Source organism: Aphidius gifuensis, linkage group LG4, assembly GCF_014905175.1.
Source record: "Aphidius gifuensis isolate YNYX2018 linkage group LG4, ASM1490517v1, whole genome shotgun sequence".
NCBI lineage: Eukaryota > Metazoa > Arthropoda > Insecta > Hymenoptera > Braconidae > Aphidius > Aphidius gifuensis.
Window position 1 is genome coordinate 23,537,202 of NC_057791.1, and position 19,846 is coordinate 23,557,047.

The 19,846-nt window shown below is 22.1% G+C and overlaps 6 protein-coding genes across 7 annotated transcripts; 2 read left to right on the top strand and 4 right to left on the bottom strand.

Annotated features, from left to right (window-relative positions):
- Positions 1–200: 200 nt before the first annotated feature.
- On the bottom strand, positions 201–1,667 carry LOC122855842 (acyl-protein thioesterase 1-like). The gene is made up of 8 exons (XM_044157497.1): positions 1,553–1,667; positions 1,377–1,461; positions 1,238–1,269; positions 1,088–1,153; positions 968–1,015; positions 648–894; positions 412–576; positions 201–335 (listed from the first exon to the last, which is right to left on the bottom strand). The coding sequence occupies exons 2-8, from the start codon at positions 1,422–1,424 to the stop codon at positions 294–296; spliced, it is 648 nt and encodes a 215-aa protein (XP_044013432.1). The 5' UTR covers positions 1,425–1,461; positions 1,553–1,667; the 3' UTR covers positions 201–293.
- A 1,760-nt stretch (positions 1,668–3,427) lies between these two features.
- Positions 3,428–5,520, top strand: LOC122855841 (acyl-protein thioesterase 2-like). The gene is made up of 7 exons (XM_044157495.1): positions 3,428–3,568; positions 3,684–3,715; positions 3,879–3,944; positions 4,019–4,066; positions 4,151–4,397; positions 4,482–4,646; positions 4,728–5,520. Exons 1-7 carry the CDS (start codon positions 3,521–3,523, stop codon positions 4,773–4,775), a joined length of 654 nt encoding a protein of 217 aa, XP_044013430.1. The 5' UTR covers positions 3,428–3,520; the 3' UTR covers positions 4,776–5,520.
- A 304-nt stretch (positions 5,521–5,824) lies between these two features.
- On the bottom strand, positions 5,825–7,144 carry LOC122855840 (acyl-protein thioesterase 1). The gene is made up of 7 exons (XM_044157494.1): positions 6,936–7,144; positions 6,789–6,820; positions 6,623–6,688; positions 6,508–6,555; positions 6,199–6,445; positions 5,959–6,123; positions 5,825–5,880 (listed from the first exon to the last, which is right to left on the bottom strand). The coding sequence occupies exons 1-7, from the start codon at positions 6,981–6,983 to the stop codon at positions 5,833–5,835; spliced, it is 654 nt and encodes a 217-aa protein (XP_044013429.1). The 5' UTR covers positions 6,984–7,144; the 3' UTR covers positions 5,825–5,832.
- Positions 7,145–7,352: 208 nt separating this feature from the next.
- On the bottom strand, positions 7,353–10,210 carry LOC122855823 (ribonucleases P/MRP protein subunit POP1). Its single transcript, XM_044157474.1, has 3 exons — positions 9,972–10,210; positions 8,475–9,776; positions 7,353–8,401 (listed from the first exon to the last, which is right to left on the bottom strand). Exons 1-3 carry the CDS (start codon positions 10,090–10,092, stop codon positions 7,395–7,397), a joined length of 2,430 nt encoding a protein of 809 aa, XP_044013409.1. The 5' UTR covers positions 10,093–10,210; the 3' UTR covers positions 7,353–7,394.
- A 690-nt stretch (positions 10,211–10,900) lies between these two features.
- On the bottom strand, positions 10,901–11,703 carry LOC122855845 (40S ribosomal protein S26-like). Its single transcript, XM_044157500.1, has 2 exons — positions 11,582–11,703; positions 10,901–11,360 (listed from the first exon to the last, which is right to left on the bottom strand). The coding sequence occupies exons 1-2, from the start codon at positions 11,582–11,584 to the stop codon at positions 11,019–11,021; spliced, it is 345 nt and encodes a 114-aa protein (XP_044013435.1). The 5' UTR covers positions 11,585–11,703; the 3' UTR covers positions 10,901–11,018.
- A 112-nt stretch (positions 11,704–11,815) lies between these two features.
- On the top strand, positions 11,816–19,106 carry LOC122855836 (cAMP-dependent protein kinase type II regulatory subunit). 2 transcript variants are annotated; one of them, XM_044157490.1, is made up of 9 exons: positions 11,816–12,023; positions 12,897–13,252; positions 13,921–14,012; positions 14,900–14,983; positions 15,198–15,304; positions 15,372–15,630; positions 15,953–16,111; positions 16,183–16,285; positions 16,357–19,106. In XM_044157490.1, exons 2-9 carry the CDS (start codon positions 13,039–13,041, stop codon positions 16,485–16,487), a joined length of 1,149 nt encoding a protein of 382 aa, XP_044013425.1. In that variant the 5' UTR covers positions 11,816–12,023; positions 12,897–13,038; the 3' UTR covers positions 16,488–19,106. The 2 variants fall into 2 exon arrangements, with proteins under 2 accessions (XP_044013425.1, XP_044013426.1); XM_044157491.1 differs by lacking the exon at positions 11,816–12,023 and adding an exon at positions 12,091–12,704.
- Positions 19,107–19,846: the final 740 nt, after the last annotated feature.

The window sequence follows — 19,846 nt, forward strand, 5'->3', positions numbered from 1 at the left end:
TTTGATTTGGATTATTGACATTGTTGATATATTTTTATTTGTTTTTTAAATTTATTTATAAAAAAAAAAATTGTTATTTAAAAAATTTAAGAAGAAAATGTAAAAAACTTGAAGAAAAATGTAAAAATATTTTTACTTGGAAATTTAATATTTAAATACTTGATTTATATTTTAATTTCATTGAAGAAAAATAACAATAATTAATTTTTAAAAATTTATTTATTTAATTAATTTTCAAGCCAAAAAGAACATTCGAAAGAATTTCAGTATAAAATTACAGCTAGTTTTTTTTCTTATAGAAGTTGTTCAATAAAACGTTTGACATCTAGGAATTCCTAAAATGATAAAAACAATAATTAATATAAATTGATAACTAAATTAATTTGCTAAAATAACAAAGCTATTATTTACTTCATCAGAAGCTCGATGATCCAAGCCAGCATAAGTTTTAAACTCGACATTTGTCATGGTTTTTTTCAACAACGTTATTGCCATTTGTCCCCAGAGATGAGGAATTATTGGATCCTTGTCTCCATGGCATAATAAAAATGGTGTTGTTTTATTTCCAACAACATTCTAAAAAATAAATAAACAATTATAAATGATCTATGTTTATATTTTTATCAATTGAATTGATTGAATCATACTTCTGGAAATTGCTGATGAAGTGCTAACCAGGAAGACAATGAAAAAACACCACCAAGTTGTTGAGAAAATGTTATAGCAGAATATATTGCAAGTGCACCACCTTGACTAAATCCACCAACAATAATACGGTTTGATGGTGTTCCAGATTTAATTTCATCTTCAATAACTTTATGAACAATTTTTGATGATGATTTTATTCCATCTTCATCTTCAGGTGCTCCAGTTTTCATTCCCAATACATCAAACCTAAATTATAAAATTAATTATTAATTATTCTTAAACAATCATTAAAAATATATATTTTTTTTTTAATTATTACCAAGCTGTCATTGGAGTTCCTTGTTTCCATGTGATTGGAATTGTTGGTCTAAAAAAATAAATATTTAAATTTAAAAAAAAAACTCAATTTTTGATAGAAATTTTTGTAAAATTTACTCACCCAGTTGGACAAATAATTTTAACATTTGGCAATTGAATTTTTTTCAAGGCTTCAATCCAATTTTTTCTATTTAAAATATAAACAATTATTAAAAAATATTTTTTAATTTATAAAAAAATTTGTTTATGAAAAATATCAACAAACACTTACCCAGTTTCAGCAAGACCATGAAGAAATATCAACTTGAAATTAAATAAAAGTATAAAATTAATAATCTAGATTTATAAAATTTATATTTTGTTTATTTATTGCTATTAATTATTAATAATTAATTAGATATGAAATTTACCGTTGCAGTGTGCTCAGCTGTTGCTTCGATAACAATTGAGTTTGACATTTTGTTTGTTAAATTAATTTTCACTTCAAATTAATATCTGTAAACAAATAAATTTATTTAATATACACTTGTTATTATATATTGTTAATTAAAAATTATTTAAATTATTTATTTTAATTCATTCGTACGTTATTTAAGTAATATTTAAGAGGACAAAATTATACACGTCCGCTGGTTGCTTTCAAGTGAGTTTCAACGACTGATTTGTTGGCATTTGTTGGTCATTATAAACTTCAAACATTCCTAACACCAATTTTTTTTTTTTTTTTTTTCTTCAACATCAGGCGATAGGAAAATGCTTAGAAGGGGCGGTGGGGGGGAAATATTTCGTGTCCTTGAGACAGAAAACTAGAAAATTTATTTCCTAGAAATTTGAAAGTTTTTTTCGAATTAAAATTTTCGATTTTTTATGTATTTTTTTCTATAGAAAGTATAAAAAAAATATTAAACATAACAATAACATATTTTGTTTTTAATAATTTATAAAATATATAAATATTTTTATTATTTTATAAACAAAAAATTTAACAAACAAATAAGTTAATTTTTTTTTATTTAAAAAAATATTTTTTTCATTATTTTTATCGTATGATAAAAATATATTTTGATAAGACACAATATCGTTGTTTTTTAATCTTATATGTATATGATGCTATTAGAAATAAAATAGATGAATAATAAATAATAATAATATTTATTTTTAACTAATAAAAAACCCATATTATTCATATTTTGTTTTTAAAATTTTTGATAGATAAAAAAGTCGTTATGCATCATTGCGATAAACAATTTAAAAAAATATAAAAATATATTTTTTTCAAAATAAATAATCATAGTAATGTCTGCTAATTTAATTGTCATAAAAATATAATAACATTGAGGTCAATTATTATTAAAATAAAAATAATATAACGATAATAAAAATTGAACATTTTTCAAATAAATTTGAATAAAATTAATATATTTTTTTATTAAATAAATAAATCAACCAACGTTTGAATTAGTTATTTTTTTTTTTGTTTTTTATTTTAATTTAATGAATGGTTAGTCAAATTAACATTTCATAAATCACGCAATAGTCGGATTTTTAATTTATTATAATTACTAAACTTCTTTTTTTATATCGCCAATATTTTTTCTTCGATTTTTTATTTCTACATGAATGATTGTTCGACTGGGTGTAATATCACTGTGATTATTTTATAATTTATATCAATAATATAAAAAAATTATTTACAGATAATCTGGAGATTTATTTATTGATCGATCATCATATTTTTATCTAGCCATGTGATTTAACATTATTGATAACGAAAATTACAAAAAAAAAAAAAAATATTCCGTTTAAAAAATTCACGTGATGTTTTAATAAATAACACGTGATGCATTATTGTCACTAGAATTAAAAATTTTATCATGAAATTATCGTTTATATATTTATAAAAAGAAAAAAAAATAAAAAAACAAAAACAATTTGTTAAATAAATTTTTATTTCGATCACAATGATCTATAAAAAAAATACAAAATTTTTTATGAAATCTCTGCATGAAAATAAAGCTAGTATTAAGAATACTAATAGAAAAAAAAAATATTAAATATTAATTAATGATTATTTTATAAATAAATAATAAATTTGACTAAATTAATTTTCTTTCTAATAATTAGGCCATGAATTTATTGCACCCTTTGAATAATTAATTAATTTTAAAATAACTGGACTAAAAAATTATTTACAATCAACTCAAAAATATATAAAAAAATTACATATTGTTTTAATTATGAACTACAAATAATTTAGAATAAATAGTTTAAGAACAACATAAAAAATTTTTTTGAATGAATATTCAATAGATTGTTATTAACATACCTTGTATTCAAATAATATTTTCATTTGACTATTTATCAAGCTTATATTCACATAGCATTTTAATAATTTCCCGTTTCATCTTCTCATCTATTAAACATTTTTTCTTTGTCTATAAATGCATGTCGTTGCAATTAATACTGTCATATGAAAAAAAATTATAAGCGTTCACTGATTGTTGCGTTTGTAAATTGAAATAAAATTTATTTATCAATTTAATAATTAATAAAAATGTCAAATTTAGTTGTTATTAAACCAACTGCTGAACACACTGCAACGGTATAAATTATTATTAATCATTAATAAATAACAATGAAAAAAAAAAAAAAAATTTTTTATACAAATTTTGTGTTATTCATCTATAATAATTGGTTTGTTTTTATTTTTTTTTAAGCTTATTTTTTTACATGGTTTGACTGAAACTGGGTAAGGAAATTTTTACTAATTAATTAATAATTTTTCTTTCATTAAATATCATTAACAGAATAATTTTTTAATTAACTTTTATTGAAATTTTAAATTTTAAAACAGTATTCTAATTTCTAAAATAATATTATTATTTTTTTTTATATAAAAATTATTTTTTCAGTAACATATGGGCATCGAAACTCAAAAATATTCAGCCACCATTTATGAAAATTATTTGTCCAACTGCGTAAGTTTTCAAATACAATTATTAATCATGAAAAAAAAAATTAATATTACAATTAATTAAATTATATTTAATAGAGAAAAAATACCAATGACATTTCAAAATGGTTATCGAATGAATTCTTGGTAAGATAAAAATTAATTAAACAAATAAATTATATGAAAATTTTTTAAAAAATATTTATCATTTAATTTAATGATGAACATAAGGTTTGATGTGGAAAAAATTGGAATGCATGAACCAGAAAATGAAATAGGAATTGAATTAGCATCAAAAAATGTTCACAATATGATTGAAGATGAAATAAAATTAGGAACACCATCAGATAGAATTATCCTTGGTGGTTTTAGTCAAGGTGGTGCACTTGCACTATATTCATTTATAACATTTCCTAAAAAAATTGGTGGTGTTGCTTTATTTTCTGCGTGGTTACCTTTGCATAACTATTATCCAGAAGTATGATTTAATTTTTTTATTAATTTCTATTTTTAATATTATATATTGGCTTATTATTTGATAGTATATTTAAATATTATTTAGAATTTTGTAGCGAGTAAAGACACACCATTGTTGATGTGCCATGGTAAGAAGGATTCACTGATATCTTTTGAATGGGGAACAATGACAAGAGACGTACTGAAAAGTATGGTGCAAGATGTTAATTTTATAACATATCCTCAATTAATTCATGAAGTATGTGACCAGGTAAATAATTTTTTGATAAATTTAATTTATTAATTAGTAAAAATATAAAATATTGTGTTAATTTAAATTTTTTACTTTTAGGAAATTCAAGAACTTAAAAGTTTTATTGATAGAGTTTTAAAAACATAATATCAATTGAAAAGTAAAATAAAATTTTAAAACTGGGTGTAATTTATTAATCATTTTGAAAAAAAATTAAATTTATAATTTATATGCATTTAGTTATAATTTTACTATTGACAATAAAATTTTCAATTATTATTTTTTTTTCTTTCCATATTTAAATTTACAGATAATCATTTAAAATAATTAACATTTTTAAATTAGAATATAAGTAATTTAAAGTACGTTTATATTAAAAAAATAAAATTATTTTTCTTTTTGTTTATGTATTTATAATAAATTGTGTTGATTATTTTTATTAAATATAATTGAAAAAAAAAATTGTTTAATATTCGAGTTACTAGTGTTTATGTTATGTTTCGAAAATAAAATTACAACGTGATTTTTTTTAAATGAAATAATAAAAAAATAATAGTTTAAAATATATAGAAAAGTAATAATTATATTGAAAAATAATTCATTATTATTCAAACCAATATTAGGGTTACAATTGACTATTCAAAAATATAATTAATTTTATCATAATCATTGTAACTGTGTCATTGATGTCAACGAATGAATAATTTATCAAAAATTATAAATTATAATAATGAAAATATGAATATTTAACAACAAAACAACAAACCGTATGAAGAAATTTCCAATGAATTATGAAATATAAATTGAACATCAATTTAAAGTTGAATAAATTTTAAAAATCTATAATTTCATCATTGATAAAATTTTAAATAAAAAACATTAAAAAATAAAATATAATAAATTAATTTATTATTTAATTATAAAATAATAAAATTCTTGTTGTTTTTTTTTTTGTTAATTTAATTTATTTTTTATTTTTACATATTGGATTGTACATTATTGACTCTTCTAAATTCATTAATTCAAGATAATTTTTTTTAAACATTTTTTAATTGTTAATTAATTGTTTATATTTTTTAATATTATTTTTTTTTTTTTTGTAATTCACTTTAATCTCATTTAACGCTAGATTTTAAACATAATTCTAAATTATTTATTGTTTAGGAATTTCTTTAAATTGAGATTAATGTTTTTTAAAAAAATATTATACTTTTACAACTTTTTCAATAAATGTCTTCATATCACGCATTTCCTTTGAATGAAAAAAAAAGATAAAATATATTATTTATAATTTATTATAAAGAAAAAAGAAGCATAAAATTATTATTACCTCGTCAGATGAAGTGTGCATCATGCCACTGTAGGTTTTAAATTCAGTATTAGTCATATGTTGTTTCAACAATGAGGAAGTCATCTGTCCCCATTTGTAGGGCACAAGAGGATCACAATCTCCATGACACTGAAGAATTGGTGTATTTTTATTACCAACAACATTCTAAAAAAAAAAATCAAAACATTAAAAAGCTCCATCAAGATTTATTGAAATAACAAAATGAAAAAAAAAACTAACTCCTGGAAATTTTTGATGAAGTGGAAGCCAAGCTGATAATGCAATAACACCAGCAAGTGTTTCTGGATATGTTATTGCACTGTAAAGTGCAAGTGCACCACCCTGACTAAAACCACCAATGACAATTCTATTTGATGGTATACCAGCTTTAACTTCATCAGCAATATAACTGTGAATTAATTTTGCAGCTTGTTTAATTCCCTCTTCATCTTCTGGACCAGTTGCATCAAGAGTTTTTAAATCAAACCTATAATTTAATTTATAATTTAATAACAATATCAATAATTTATATTTTAATAAATTTCTTACCATGCTGGCATACGAAAACCCATGTTCAAAGTAACTGGCAATGTATTACTAAAATTACATAAAAAAAACATTGTTATAATTTATTTGACATATATTTTATATTCAATAAACTTACGCTGTTGGACAGATGACCTTGACATGAGGTGACCGAATAGCACCAAGTGATGTTGCCCATCCTTGACTGCATCAAAAAAATATTAAATAATTATTAACAACAAAGCCGTTTGATTATTATTAAACAATAAAAAAATAAATAAAATCAATTGTCTAGATGAACTCACCCAGTGTCACCAAGACCATGCAAGAAGATCAGCTGTTAGAAAAATAATAATAATAATAATAATAAATTATCAATAAATATTGTCGCATTGATATTGTTATAACAAAATTATTTATTAATTTATTTATAAATTTAACAACAAACTTACAGTTGCTGTATGCCGGGTTGTCGCGGCGATTATAACAGGTTTCGACATAATTTTCAATTAAATTTATTAATTAATTCGCAAAATAACAATATGATTATTTATCAATGAAGTAATATCAATAAAATATACACTTCAAAGTTCAATTTTTATAATGTACAATAATGTAATTATGAATAAAGTCAAACCTATAAATAATAGACAGAAATTATTATATCCCTGGGCTTGTTAGAAATCACCAATTTTAGTTATTTTTTGTTTCACTAAAAAAATTGGTACAGCTGTTTGAATTAATTTTATAAAAAAAAAATAATAATTCATAATTATAGAGCAATAATTAACGTATCTAAAAACTTAAATAATCTATTTTTTATGTTAATTTTTTTTAATGAAAATATTTATTAAAGAAAAGACAAAAAATGAGTAAAAATGTTTTTCGATTTATTTTATTTATTTCATTTGTTAATTCATATTTATAATATCAATTTTAGCAAAACGATACTGTCTTGTTTGTGTATTTCTTACAAGAACAATATTACTATTATTATTAATTAATTCAATTAAACTTTGTACAACAATATAACCCCATCCAATACCTTTTGATTCTGTAAATGAAAAATCACCTTGAACAATATATCCCATAACATCACGATCACAAGATTTTTTAACAATTTTACATTCTGGTAAATAAAATTCTTCCATTATTTTTTTATGTTTAATTTTTTCCTCATTTGTATTATATTTATCATTAGTTATTTTAACGTTATTTTTTTTATCTCTGGATCTTTTTCTCATTGATTTTTTCAAAAATATTTTATGTTTTTGTCTAACTAATTTTCTTTTTTTTTCAAATTCATCACTTTTCAATTTTTCAACTGGTCCATTCCATTTTTTATCAGCTAATTTTCTTTCAATATCTTCTTTGCTTGGTTGACAAATGAGTGAAAAATTTTTTGGCCTACCTTTGCCAATAATTGTAATTTTAATTAATATTAAAAATGATTTTTTATCATCTAAAAGTTTAACGTCATAGTCATTTTTAGCAATTGATAAATTTGATTTTCTTGGCTTTTCATTAATTGTTAGTTTTTTAATTTTTTGATCAATCATTGTTATTAATTTATGATCTCTAAGTACACTTATGTTATTTTCATTTGTCCATTCGTTGATAAGTATACTCCACTGACAAAAAAATGGACTTGTTATTGAAAATTTTGTATAATTAATTCTTCTATTTGGTGGATAACGAAAATATAAATCTTGTAATTGTTTTTTAATTTCTTGTGATTCATCTTGATAAGCTTGTGTATCAGGGTGATTAATTTCTGGTGTGTTTAACATTAAATTTTCGAATAATACTGATTTAAATTCACGTAAACCAATTGGTCGTACACAGCGATACATAAAAGCCATTAAAAATGGAATTGCCCAATTTGATGGAAGAATAATATCAACACCAGATGTAAAACCTAAAAGAAAAAAAATTATAATTTATTATTTATCAAAAAGATATTAATTATATATGAAAAAATAATATTTTACCAAAACTTTTTTCATTGTAATCACTACCAGGATACTGAATAATAATTATTGGAATTTTCGAAATAATATTTTCATCAAATTGATGATCATTTTGTACACCTGGTACAAGATTTCCACTTCGTAATTTATTAATATCATTTGTTGTTTTAAAATTATCCTTTATATAATTTCTAATATTTTCATTCCAAAGTGGACTATCAGCGACATTTTTATCAAATTTATAAATTGTTTTATAATGATCTGAGCCAAGCATTTGTTTTGTACGTTTTTGAGGAAGATAAAATCTTGGATCCAGTACAGTCAATGACAGAACACTGTGTCGTGGTAGCTGTCCAGGTGAATTTAAACTTTGTACATTTAAAAATGCATCTTTTTGTTGATTAAATGATAACACATTATCTGGATTACTATACCAATTTTTATCCCAAGATTGGCTATCATTAGATTCATCACCATCATCATCACCATCATCACCACCAGTTGTATTTTTATCATCAATAATTTTAGCAATATTTGGTAGTTTTAAAGTATCACTAAGTACAGAAATAGTCAAAGGTCCACGTAGTCTAAATCTATTCAATGAATTCATCAACAATTCCATTCTACATAAATTTTGATTATTAAAAAATTTATTAGTATCATCAATTGTTGCTTCAAATTCAAAGCTTGATATTAATTCTTCAATGATATATTTTGAAAATGAAGGATGACTATTTATCCATAATGTTTTAATATTATTTTGTTCAAATGGTTGCCATAAAAATGTTATAAAACCAATTGGTATATTATTTTTTTTATAAAACATTAATGTACCTTGTCTTTCTCCATTTTTATAAATTTTAGCACCAAATGTCAGGCCTTCTTTACAATGAACTTTTAATTTATCAATAAGTATACTATATGAACCAGTTAATTGTATAATATTGTAGTATGATATATCCTGTATCATACAATGTTTTGCAACAGCTCTGTAGCTTGATCTATAGCCACGATTATTTGAATAATTTGCTATTTTGTAGCCCCATTTTTCACACATATGAAAACGTTTTGCATGCCAGATATGTGTCTCAAGCCATATTTTATTTCTCTTTCTTCTGTTATATTCATCAAGAAGATTTTTAGGACGTCTACGATAATTTCTTGATGGTTTTTTGGTCTTGGGAGGTAAACCAGATTTTGTCATTTGATTAATATGTGCCTCACGTAATCTACGAGGCATTCTTTTTGCATTATGTGACATAACACGTCTTCTCATGTGTACTGGTAATTTTTGAAATACTAATTTTGTATGTTGAGGATTTTCTGCAATAATTAAAAATGATTTTTATTCATTAATTTTTCATACAAATATTGTTAATAAATAATCAAGGTAAAATGTAGTTTTATTATATTAAAAATATTATATAAATTGTTCAATTGATAATGAATTTATAATGTTAATTGTTATTGTTTTTTTGGGAATAAATAAATAGTATAATTGTTATTTTTTTAACGAACCAAGAGAGTGTGTTATTGCTGCAATTTCACTTGCTCTTGATGATGTTAACTTTGATATTTTTACTTCTCTAGGTAAACTGATCCCTCCTCCTAGTAATTCATCAAATTGTAATTTCTCCATTGTTTTTTATTGTTAATATTTATTGGGCAACAATTTATCAATATTGTTTATAGAGTAGAAATTAAAATATTATGTCAACAAACACGTGTTGTCATTTATCTGTGACTTGTGTTGACTGTGTTGAGTATGTATATCTTTTTTTAATGGTGTGTGTATTTTTATCTCGGATCACTCCGGTTTTTTACGGATCACGTGATAACCTGACCGAATTGAATTTTAAAATTACTAAAGACAATTTTTTTTCCTGGATTTTTGATCTTAATTTGTCTATAACTTTCAAGCGCCAAAAAGAAATTACTTGAAAATTCATCGAAATGTTGAATAATTTAGCGCAAAAAAAATCGCATGATATTTCTTTTTTATTTATGAGAAAATTAATTAATTTTCTTTTGAAGAATTCGAAATTTAAAGTAGTGACATCTGTTGTAATCAATCTAAAATAACAACCAATTCTCTCTCTCTTGTCAAACAATTAATTATTTAAATAATTTAAATGTTTATAAAATATTTTGCATTATACCTATAATTGTAATAATTAATATTACTACTGTAAATAATTATAGTTTTTTAATTATAAAAAAAAAAAGAACAATTTAATAATAATTATTTTTGTTACTCAACTCATACTTGTTCTTGAAATTATTTCTAATTTATTTCTACAAAAATTTAAATACTCAAATAATTAATCTTAAAATTGTCAAATTAATTTTTTTTTTTTTTAAATAAAATTATTATCTTAATAAATAATTAATAAAACTTTAGGTCACTTTAGGTCATCAATTTAAAAAGACAAAAATAACAAAAAATATTTTACTCCAAATAAAAAAATTTATTAATCAATTTTTTTATTTTTGTAAAAAAATCATGTGAAATATTTTTCAAAATATTTTAATTTATACAAAATGCATAATGAATTTTTGTATTAATTAATTTTTAACAGCAGCTGGTCTTGGTGGTCCTCTTCCAAAATTACGAACTGGTGGTGTTCTGATACGACGATCAGTTGCTGATCTGTTACGTACAACCTTGGAGTGAATTGCACATGATACACAGTAATGTAATTTAGCATACAATTTTGGTAATTGATAGCTTTCATATACACTAGCCTCGTTGATATCACGAACAGCAGCAGCTTCAACAATATTACGAATGACAAATTTGTTGATTGCTTTGTCCTTTGGAACACAACGTGCACAATTTGTACATCTTACTGGATTAACATGACCACGGCCATGCTTTGACCTTCCTCCATTTCTGCGTTTTTTAGTCTATAAAATAAATATAAACAAATTAACATCAACAAAATTTATTTTAATATTAATAAATTTGAGGTTATGCAACATTGATCTCAATTGATTAACTATATCATGACTCTAAAACCTCGTAAATAATTGTATTAAATTATTTAATCACTAGCCAATAATATTTTTAAACAATTTATGCTATATTTATTGCATGAAAATTAATTAATATTTGTTAATAAACTTACCATTGTTTCACGTGTCAATAAAGCCACACAAAATTATAAAAAAGAAAGAAAATATTCAGAATTGTCAAGCATTGTCGAAAAAAAAAAAATTATAGAAAAATTAGAAATTTAACCTAGTGACATCTGTTGTAATCTATTTAAAATTACAATCAATTCTCTCTCCCTCTCCCTGTTGGCTGTTTGTCTCTCTCCCTCTCTCTTTATCTTGTCAAACGATAAAAAAAAAAAATAAACATAAAAAAAAATACATAATATAATCTGCGTCAAAATCTCATTACAGAGTTTAATCACCTTTTTTTATTTACGATAATAATATCGTGAGTGAATACGTTTAATAAATAATGCATAAAATTATTAAATAATTACATGTAAAATTGAATAATATATTAGACAATAGACATTGTAATTATAAATTTCATGTGGAATAAAATAATCTTACAAGGTGATATATAAAAAATTTAAAAAAAAAAATAATCAATAGTGTAAATTAAAATGACAATTTATTTGATAAAACATCACAGCTAAATTTATCATATATTATTCAAACAAATAATAATTTTTATTGTTCAATGTGGTAAATTAATCTTCCCTCTCTCATCATATCAAAATATATAACTCTTTTTTTTTTTTATTTTTATTTTTTTTGGGCTCAATTTGTCCGCCATCTTTCAGAGCATCCGCGAAGGTGGGTCGTGAAGTCGTGGGTGTACTAAAAATTATCTAATTATTTATATAAAAAAAAACCAACTACAATAAATAATTAAATTTTCAAATTTAACCCTTAAACATAAAGTATTAATTACATTAAAAAACATCAAATAAATGGGGTGACACTTGATTTAACTCCAAATAGAAAAATAAAAAAAACGTCATTGCTCAAAAAAAAAAAAAATTTGCAAATAGATAAAAAACTAATTTAAAAAAAAAATAAAACGTGAAAAATTCTACGGCCATTTAAGTGATAAGTGGAACAAAAATTAAGTTGAAAAAAAATAAATAATACAAGTTAATCATCAAAGTTTGACAAGTGTCATCAAGATTTAATTTTTTTTTTTTTATTTTTTCTTATTATTTTTATTTCATTACCATTTTTGGAATTAAAACGAGGACAATTCCTAACTAGGTTTGATCACATACTAGAATAATAAAAAATTTATATATTTAATAAATAATTAAATAAATAATTAATTAAACAATTAAAATTACTAAAAAAAAAAAATAGAAAAATTTCTAAGAAATTTTTTCGATTATTGAATTAAATCATTGTACTATTTTAATTATTTTATTTTTATTAATTATTGTTATTATTTATTAGTGTGGACAGTTTACATGGACAAATATATATATTGAAAAAAAAATATATATATATATTTATAGAAGAAAAACGTCTGTTATCCTCGGCGCGAGAGTTCACTCTCGGCGCCGCCTAGATTTCGATTTTTCTCCAGGGCGCAACGATGAGTTGCCAAAGAAACGCTAACAAGATCACGGTACCTGACGATCTCAGGGACATATTACTTGAGTTTACAATAAGTTATTTACTTGAACAACCTGGTGATATTGTTGATTATGCTGTTGATTTTTTTACACGTTTACGTGATAATCGACAAACAATGTTGATACAATCAAACGCAACTTGTTCATCAACACCAGACGAATCTGTTGAAGAAGGTAAATTAAATTTAATTAAAATTTATAATTATTATTAAATTAAGTATTAATTTATTTTATTCATTTATTATTATATCATTTTTAATTATTAACAAGCCAACATTCAATTTATTTCTTTGCTTTTTTAGATTATTTTATATTTTTCTTTTCGTTTTTTTTTGTTTGATTATAATTATTTACTTGACCCCGTTGACATAATTGGACATCATCTGTTGATGTTAATGTGTGTATTATTGTGTATTTAAAAATAGATTATTTATTTTAAAAAAATATAAATAAATTGTATTAATTTGCCGGATTTGTACGAATATAATGACGTTTATTTTGTTTTTGTAAAATTGGAATTTACAAAATGTTTATGTCTAATCAGGTGATATATTTAGCAATATATAAAAACTAGTTTATTTTAAAAAGCTAAATTAAAATTTCAACGTTTATAATTTGGCAAATCTAATTTTATGTTTACGTATATTAATGTCACAATATTATTTTGTCTCTTTATTAAAAATTATTTCAACAAGTCATAAAATAAAATTTCTAATTCATTGAATTTTTATAATAAATGACTTCCTGGTTATTCTAAAAATATTATATTTTAATTAATTAAATAATTTAATTTAATAATCTATGCTATTTTATATTTTTATATTTTTATATTTTAATTTTAGAACCACCAGTTGGTAGATTTGCATCAAGAAGAAAGAGTGTTTTTGCTGAAACATATGATCCAGAAGAAGATGAAGAAGACGAAGGTGTTAGGGTAAATATTAATATTAAATAACATGATTATATTTTAATTTTCAATTATTAATTATTAATTTTAAATATATAACTCTAAAAAAGATAAATAAAAAATGTTTAAATAAAAAACATTGCGTTTTTATAGATGAAAGAATTTTATAATTTTTTTTTTTTTGCACCTGTCTCTTTGAGAAATTACAAAAGGTTTTACCTTGCTTGATCATGCGTGTGATAAAAGGCCTTTTATGACGTCAGATACATGCTCGATAACCCTCGATATATATACAAGCATAATAGCATTAATAAATGGGAGCCAAGTGACTATCCAAGCAATATTTTTTTATTTATTTTTTTTTTATTTTGCAATCTATACAGTCAATATTATGTATGTTCAACAAGCAGACACATTTATTCAACAATATTTATCAAACAATTCTCAAAAATTCATTGACATTATTATCACTTGAATTATTTATCTTTTTTTTTCAATTTAATTTATTAATGAATATGTCGAAATTAGTAAATGATAGGTGTGTTTTTCATAATAATATTGTCTTGTCTTGTTGATATACTCTTGACATTTATTGTCAGTCTATTATCTCAACAAAAATAATAATAATTTTTCTTTTAACATTTTTTTTTATCCTTATTTTATCAGCCATATATTATATATAGTTTTTTTTTAATTTTATTTCATTTAAAAATACATTTTTTCTTTATCTTTATGAGACAAATGGTTTTATTTTTTTTTTTACATTCTTGTTGATAGTTATGTCACGCTCAAGATGTAAAGAGCACACACGTGCTTAACATAATAATTAATTTTTTTGTATAAAATAATAATTGAAAATTGCAAAAAAAAAAATTAATTCTAATATTATTAACATTTAATTGTTTTAATTACAGTCAGTCCATCCAAAGAGTGATGAACAAAGACAGAGGCTGAGTGAGAGTGTCAGAAATATTCTGTTATTTCGAGCACTTGATAAGGTAAAAAAAAAATAATAATATAATAAAATTCAATCAACTTGAAGCACATTGTGTTTATATACTTGAAAAAAGAAGAAAAAACAATTTGTTTATACTCTATTTCTCTTGAATAGCATTCGACTTTATTTGTCTAAAATAATTAACTCTTGTGTCCTCAGTGGCTGTTTTTTGTTGTTGTTGTATTTTCAATTTTGTTTTAATTATTGATTTTCAGGAACAAATGGCAGATGTGCTTGACGCAATGTTTGAAAAGACAGTTCAACCCGGTGATTTTATTATTCGACAGGGTGATGATGGGGATAACTTTTACGTAATTGAAAGGTAATTAATTATCATGTTATTGATTTATATAATAATTAATATTTGTTTTTTATTATGTTATTTATAGAGGAAAATTTGAGGTATATGTAAAAGATCCAACTGGTGCTGATATGCGTATTCATGCTTATGATAATGGTGGTGCATTTGGTGAACTGGCATTGCTTTATAATATGCCAAGAGCAGCAACAATAAAAGCTGTTACAAATGGCACATTATGGGCTATGGATCGTCAAACATTTAGACGTATATTATTAAAATCAGCATATAAAAAACGTAAAATGTATGAAAATCTTATCAACAAAGTACCCATGCTCAAATCACTTGAGGTAAATTTAATAAACTATTTATTTATTTATACATAATAATGAAATAAATGGACTTTACTATTTTATTTCGAAATCAGTTTAAAGTTTAAAATTTTAAATACTCAAGGATTAAAGCAGCTTTAAATATTCATAGTTCAAGGCTATATGTAAATTGAACTTTTTTCTTGCAATTTATATCGTTAAAAAATATTATTTTAATTGTCAATTTAAATTACGAAGTTTATTTCATTAGTAAAATTAATTTTTAATTGAAAAACTTGATATTTTTTTGATGAAAAATTATAATTTCAATTTAAAATGTTTGTTTTATTTATTTTTTTAGACTTATGAACGTATGAATCTTGCTGATGCACTTGCACCAAAACATTTTGCTGATGGTGAACAAATAATAAGACAAGGTGATTCTGCTGATGGAATGTATTTCGTTGAAGATGGTCTTGTTAAAATAACAATTATCGGTGACAATGGTCGTGAAGTTGAGGTAAATATATATTTACAAATAATAAAGCATTGATATTATTTATTTGTTTGTTTATTATTTTTTAAAAATAGATTAATCGCGTACCAGCCGGTGGATATTTAGGAGAACTTGCTTTAGTAACACACAAGCCTCGTGCTGCCTCGGCTTATGCAATTGGAAATGTTAAATTAGCATGTAAGTAAAATAAAATTATAATTAATATTATTTATAAATATCAAATTAATAATAAATTGTCTCGTTTTTAGTTTTGGATGTTGAAGCATTCGAGCGTCTTCTTGGTCCTTGCATGGAATTAATGAAACGTAATATTGATGATTACGAAGATCAACTTGTTAAAATATTTGGAAGTAAAACTGACATTTCTGATATTCGATGAACATCGTTAAACAATTCATCAACTACATCACTATCAAATAAATTCATGATGAAGTATAGTGATGCATAAAACAACAAAAAAAAAAACATTGGTAACAAAAAATAAAATACAAAACAAAATTACTATTAAAATAAGCACTTATCATCCACTTGTTTGTGGTAAACCCCTCATTCATTGTATCTTAAATCAAAGACAACAATTAGAACCCTTTTTCTCCCCTTCTTTTAAAAATATTAGGTATTGATTACCCAAAATATATACAAAAAAAATTGTAGCTGCAAAATTTATACTCATTTATTCAAGGATAATATTATTAACAGTACAACAATCACATTTTTTGGCGTCTTATATCAATATAATATATATCATTTAAAAAATAATACAAAAGACAAAAATATATACTAAAAATTATCAAAAAAAAAAAAATACTTTTTAAGACTGTAACTAATTGGAAAGTATTACAGTTATTATTATTTAAAAAAAAAAAATGTCAATATGAATATATATTGTGTTCGGTTCGGCTGTGCCGATTGTTTATTATTTTAATGTTTTTTAAAATCGTTTAATAATATCCCTAAAATTTGACCAAAAAAAAACAATAAATTATTAAAGACATTGAAAATAATATTATAAATATTTAAATAAGTTGGGTATATTTATTATTCTGTCTAATTATCCAAGATTAAAAAATGACGTAACATATATATTTATTAATTACCCTCGGTGTTTCTCGTGTCATTGTTCTTAAGTTAAAAAGATTAAAAAGAAAAAACAAGAAAAAAGAATCGAGAATAATAGAGAGTTTTAAAAAAATGAAACTAATGGAGCTTAATAAAAAATAATAACATTTATGATATATAAAGAGAAGAGTATAAATCTGTGAAAAAAAATAAAAGCAAATTGTGAAATTAAATCTCGTCATGCGCACTAGCCGTTGAACGGAAAATTATCAATAATATTAATTAAATTAAATATACAAAATAATCGTACTAAAAGAAATACAAATTAATATAAATTTAAAAAAAAATACGATAAAGTATTAAATTGAGAAAAAAAGAAAGATAAAAATAGAATTTCATTTTCATTGGTTATTTAGAAAAATAAAAAACATCAGAATATAATTAATGACAATTTATTTATAAAAAAAAAAAAAACATTGCGTGTCTTTTAAATTGAAAATAAGAACAAATTTTTAATACAGTGTGCTTCCACGTGAAGTGTATAAAATGATTTCATAAAAATAGCACGAATAATAAACAACAAAACCATAAATTATCATTAAAAAAAAAAATAGTTATTAATAAATTATAATTAGCAATTGAATTGCGTTATATTTAAAAAATTATTTGGGCATTTGTTGTATTTTAAATATAACAAGCAATCACAAATTAGTCTTCTTATTTTTTAAGTAAATTAATTAAAAGAACAAAGAAAATTATTGAGTTAATCAAAAATACGTCAAGCTGTACATATAGCTAGATAAAGTAATTAAAAAAGAAACAATTAAACAACTTGATGACAAATTTAACGCAATTCATAAGAAAAAAAAAAACATGTCCAAAGTATTTAACTGGTGGTTATTAAAATATTTAAAAAACAATAAGGAAGGAAAAAACTATGAAAAATTAACAAACTGAACAAACAAAAATGAATAAAAAACTTATTGATAGTATCTTTGCTAAGTATTATTGTGCTTTATGTTGAATATTCTCCAATATTTATTGCTAAGTCGTGAAAAAAAATTGCTTAAGCCATTTACAATTTGAAGAAAAAATAAGAAAACATTTAAGTGTCTCAAAGTCAGTTTATAATTTGATTAGAAAATTTATTTTTTAATTTATAATTAATCTTTAATGTGGAAATTAAATGTGTCATCAATGAGTGGTATTAATTGTCTTGAATTTAGAAAAATTATTATCATTAATGGAAGAATTTAAAATGAAGAAAAAAATATATATCGAAATAATTTAGTGTGATGATTTTTTTATGAAAAATAATCAGAATAAAATGAAAAAAAAAAATTAGTCAATATGTAAGTTTGTTAATTTGTTTTTTGTGTAATTGTAATTGATATTTTTTTGACGTAAAAAAAAATAAGAGCTTCCTCTGTCTAAACCACAAATAATTTACGAAAAAAAACAAAAAAAATCGAAAAATTATTCGAAAAAAAAATGTATTACTATCCTTTAAGGAACAAAGTGTCATCAATTTATTTTGTGGTTTTTTATACGTCGTAATATTCTTCAATTTGCAGTAAAAAAAAAAAATAAAAAAAATAATAAAAACCACTCAGTTGATAGAAATAAAAAGAAAAAAAAAACAAATAATCTGGCATTTTTATAAATTGAATTTTCACATAAATTATTTTCTTTGGACTATTTCGATTAATTAAAAATATTATTTATCAATTTGTTTTTAAAACAAATACTAATCATTAAAAAAAAAAAAAAATAGATTTATATATATGTGAATCTTGTCCTGTCATAAAAAAGAAAAATAGTGTTTCAAAAAAAAAAAAAAGAAAAAAAAAATAAAACAATTGTAGAAATCCATTGTGTTAGTACTTAGCCCTTTATAATTAAAAAAAAAAAACCAAATATAGGGGTTGATGTACATTAATGTCTTCGTCCATAATCAAGCACGTATTTGTTAATTAAAAAAAAAATATATATTATATGTTAATTCATTGTCAAAATTATTATTTAATTTTGTTAACATAAAAAAAATTTTGCTTATGCTCATATTTATGTTTTTAAATAAACAATTTATTTATTATTAATATTAAATTAATTACATAAATGAGCGCACACTGTATGCTTGTCGAAATAAAATAAACAATTAATAAATTAAAAATCAAGTAGACTAAAAATCCTACAATCATAAAACAAAAAAAAAGGAATTTAACAAAAGTCTGCTTCAGTCACAAAAAAAAAAAAATTAAAAAAAACATATTCAAATGAAAAATTAAATAAATAAATCAGTATAAAATTATATCTTATTTTATTTATAACAATTAACATGTAAAATGGATTTTTGTTTTTTCGATGTTGATAAAACTGATTGTTTAAAAAAAAAAGAAAAAAGGAAGTTTTAATTACAGCTGGTCTGTTATTACGTATCCTGATACCTCATATCATTCACATTCAGACAAAGATTAAATAATTCATTTACTTTTTAAAATTAATAAAAAAATATAATTTGAAACTTTAATAGCAGAAATCACACGAAAAGTATTTCATATAGTTTAATTCTAGTCTTTAATTTGACGTTATGTTTATCAACTATTTATGAAAGAAAAAAAAAATAATAATAAGATAAATGAAAATGTAAAATTAATATACATAATTATACCAATTATT

What these genes read in the sequence shown, in the direction of transcription:
- LOC122855840 (XM_044157494.1), bottom strand. Translation starts at nt 6,983, where the DNA reads ATGTCGAAACCTGTTATAATCGCCGCGACAACCCGGCATACAGCAACT. An exon ending in CAACCCGGCATACAGCAACT is followed by an intron (nt 6,821 to 6,935) that starts GTAAGTTTGTTG and finishes TTTTTCTAACAG; the next exon opens with CTGATCTTCTTGCATGGTCT. An exon ending in TGCACACTTCATCTGACGAG is followed by an intron (nt 5,881 to 5,958) that starts GTAATAATAATT and finishes TTTCATTCAAAG; the next exon opens with GAAATGCGTGATATGAAGAC.
- LOC122855842 (XM_044157497.1), bottom strand. Translation starts at nt 1,424, where the DNA reads ATGTCAAACTCAATTGTTATCGAAGCAACAGCTGAGCACACTGCAACG. An exon ending in CATGGTCTTGCTGAAACTGG is followed by an intron (nt 1,154 to 1,237) that starts GTAAGTGTTTGT and finishes TATTTTAAATAG; the next exon opens with AAAAAATTGGATTGAAGCCT. An exon ending in AAAATTATTTGTCCAACTGG is followed by an intron (nt 1,016 to 1,087) that starts GTGAGTAAATTT and finishes TTATTTTTTTAG; the next exon opens with ACCAACAATTCCAATCACAT.
- LOC122855841 (XM_044157495.1), top strand. Translation starts at nt 3,521, where the DNA reads ATGTCAAATTTAGTTGTTATTAAACCAACTGCTGAACACACTGCAACG. An exon ending in CTGCTGAACACACTGCAACG is followed by an intron (nt 3,569 to 3,683) that starts GTATAAATTATT and finishes TTTTTTTTTAAG; the next exon opens with CTTATTTTTTTACATGGTTT. An exon ending in GGTTATCGAATGAATTCTTG is followed by an intron (nt 4,067 to 4,150) that starts GTAAGATAAAAA and finishes GATGAACATAAG; the next exon opens with GTTTGATGTGGAAAAAATTG.
- LOC122855836 (XM_044157490.1), top strand. Translation starts at nt 13,039, where the DNA reads ATGAGTTGCCAAAGAAACGCTAACAAGATCACGGTACCTGACGATCTC. An exon ending in TATTTCGAGCACTTGATAAG is followed by an intron (nt 14,984 to 15,197) that starts GTAAAAAAAAAA and finishes ATTGATTTTCAG; the next exon opens with GAACAAATGGCAGATGTGCT. An exon ending in TGGAAATGTTAAATTAGCAT is followed by an intron (nt 16,286 to 16,356) that starts GTAAGTAAAATA and finishes TCTCGTTTTTAG; the next exon opens with TTTTGGATGTTGAAGCATTC.
- LOC122855823 (XM_044157474.1), bottom strand. Translation starts at nt 10,092, where the DNA reads ATGGAGAAATTACAATTTGATGAATTACTAGGAGGAGGGATCAGTTTA. An exon ending in AGCAATAACACACTCTCTTG is followed by an intron (nt 9,777 to 9,971) that starts GTTCGTTAAAAA and finishes TAATTATTGCAG; the next exon opens with AAAATCCTCAACATACAAAA. An exon ending in TTACAATGAAAAAAGTTTTG is followed by an intron (nt 8,402 to 8,474) that starts GTAAAATATTAT and finishes TTTTTCTTTTAG; the next exon opens with GTTTTACATCTGGTGTTGAT.